The 2,394-nt window shown below is 45.3% G+C and overlaps 1 protein-coding gene across 6 annotated transcripts in view; it reads right to left on the bottom strand.

Moving 5' to 3' along the window:
• Positions 1–808: 808 nt before the first annotated feature.
• Positions 809–2,394, bottom strand: part of NTAN1 (N-terminal asparagine amidase) — a 24,664-nt gene continuing 23,078 nt past the window's right edge. For all 6 annotated transcript variants that reach the window (XM_083372829.1, XM_083372831.1, XM_083372832.1 and 3 more), the window contains one exon: positions 809–1,915. In XM_083372829.1, coding sequence (XP_083228955.1) covers positions 1,739–1,915 — 177 coding nt within the window. In that variant the 3' untranslated portion in view covers positions 809–1,738. The remainder of the gene's footprint in view (positions 1,916–2,394) is intronic.

Below are 2,394 nucleotides of genomic sequence, written 5' to 3'. Positions count from 1 at the left end.
TACTGCCCTTAAATGAATTGTATTTGATTCACTGAAGCGGATTGTTATTTACACTTAGTCAGTCGCCACCATCACCACCCCATATCGCTTTACAATTAAGCACTGTAGGTGAATCCAGCTAAAAAAAAATATAGCTAAAAGTGCCATGCTGGTAGTCCTCAGCTTAACAACCAGCCACTCAGTGATCATTCAAAGTTGTCATGGACCCCTCAGAGGAACTTACAACCAGGTTCTGAAGTTCCAATGGCTGCTTCCCCTCTAAATTAACTTCCTTAGGTCTGGCACATTCACAAATACCTCAGAGGGATGCTCAGCCTTGTCCAGAAATTGTAGAACAGCAGCAAAGAAAAAAAAAACCTACCTACTTCAGACACACGTAAATACCTCAAAAGAAAAACCAGATTAAATCAGCAAAGAGTTTTAAAAGTTTTGGATCCTTACTTAGAAATGGGCATAAGAGACATGGGAGAGGGTTTTTTTTTAAGCAAATGGAGAAGATTTAAGCGAGGGACTGCTTTTAATCCTGATATATGTTATTTTGGCTACATTCAACGGTTTGATGGATCTGGTTAAATGAAAACCCCCACCTCCTCGGTTGCTGCGAGACACAGCGATGGTGAGATTCAGCCCAGATCCTCCCAGATCCTCTGACAGAATGGGAAGCTGAACAGTGGAGAAAAATACAGCATGAAAAAGCCAGAACAAAAACGTGGAACGTTGTCCATACAAACGTGTGCCTTGAAAGTCGTACCTGAAGCCACGTGGTTTTCTTGCAGGAGCAATGACCAGTTATGGAGATTCATGGTAGAAAAAGCAGCTTTAGAAAGGAGTTGAGGAGAAACACACACACACACACACACACACACACACACACACACACACACACACTTAACCCGTTGAGCTGCACTAAGATCCAAAGTCTCCATCAGAGGACAGGTATGTAGTAGGCAAGTCCCACCCAACATATTTGCTTGCATACATTTGGTCCTCAGTCCGAGAAGAAGGTCATGGTCAACATTCTTTAGCTGTTGCTCGGAGCCTCAACACAAATATCTATTATTAGTCTGGAGCAGTTTCTTCTCATGTGGCACCAACAAGGTCTAGCTTCATTTGAAAGCCCCCCCCCCATCACGACTGAGAGAGTTCCAGAGAGGAGCAAAATCGTCTTAGGTCTTCACCGAAACGCCTTGTGTCAAGGTCATGTTTTAGCCCTACCGGATGCGTCCTCATGTTGGAACGGGTCGGGCCTTGAAACGGACCATCTGTGCAGGACGCTTCATTCCAACATGGGATGGTCCTGTGCATCTCCAGCTGATCATTTTATCAAGGACATGGCTCTGACGAAGCAAGCAGAATGGCTACTTTGACGCCGGTCCTGAAGACATGATGAAAGCAAGAAAACTTGAGGGAGCAAGGGTGGGAGGACCCACAATTGGGTTCTGTCTCCTTCTTTGTAATAATACGGAGGCCCGTTTTATGTTCTTGAGAACTTTGGACCCAACCCCATGAAACGTGTAAAAGATTTCCTAATTTTGCACTGAATTGGATGGCTGTTTTGGAAAACACGGGATATTTGGGGGGGAGGGGAGCGGAAGACCGCCCCATAAATGCCACACTCTGGTTTTCCCCGATGTCTTTGTGGGGCTCACCAGGTTAATGTGGGTGTCAAAGGGAAGGTCTCTTGACAATCTTCCTTGATTTTTCACTTCCGGAGCGCTCCTGGTTCCTCTGCTTTGGGTCAGATCTGGCCAGAGACTCTCTCCCACAAGCCCTCCGCATTTTTTTTGTAGAGGCGAGGCTTTTGCGTGGGGAAAAGGGTCTTGTCGGGGAACGGATGTTCTCTTAGATAGAGCAGAGTAGCCCTGATGTGTGCCACGAAATGTGGTGGTTCCGCCAGAGGTGAAGTGGAAAGATTCTGCAAAGATACGAAAAGGAATATTTAAGGAAACTGACTGGTGAGAGTTCTCTGAGCTTAGGTGTTTTGTTTTTTTTTCCTTGCCAACGTTTCATTACCCACCAACACTGACAGGGCAGGTCACAGGGATATAAACAGAGAACAAACCCCACTCCCTTACTAGTACTGAGGGTGTTACCTAGTTGGGTCGTGGAACATCTGCAAGGAAACAAACAAGCTCAGAGAACATCAGGGACCCCTCAGTTCTCCTCCACCTCATCTTCCTTCTCTCCTTACTCCCCTTTGCAAACGGCATTCCCTTCTAGCACTGATGATGTTACCTACTTTGGTAATGAAACGTCTGCAAGAAAATAACCAAGCTCAGAAAGCACCAAAGATCCCGTTGTTGTTGTTGTTGTTGTTGTTGTTGTTGTTCTTCTTCTTCTTCTTCTTCTTCTTCTTCTTCTTCTTCTTCTTCTTCTTCTTCTTCTTCTTCTTCT

This window comes from Vipera ursinii (assembly GCF_947247035.1).
Source record: "Vipera ursinii genome assembly, chromosome: 13".
NCBI classification, from domain to species: Eukaryota; Metazoa; Chordata; class Lepidosauria; order Squamata; family Viperidae; genus Vipera; species Vipera ursinii.
This window is presented reverse-complemented; position numbering and strand designations above follow the sequence as displayed.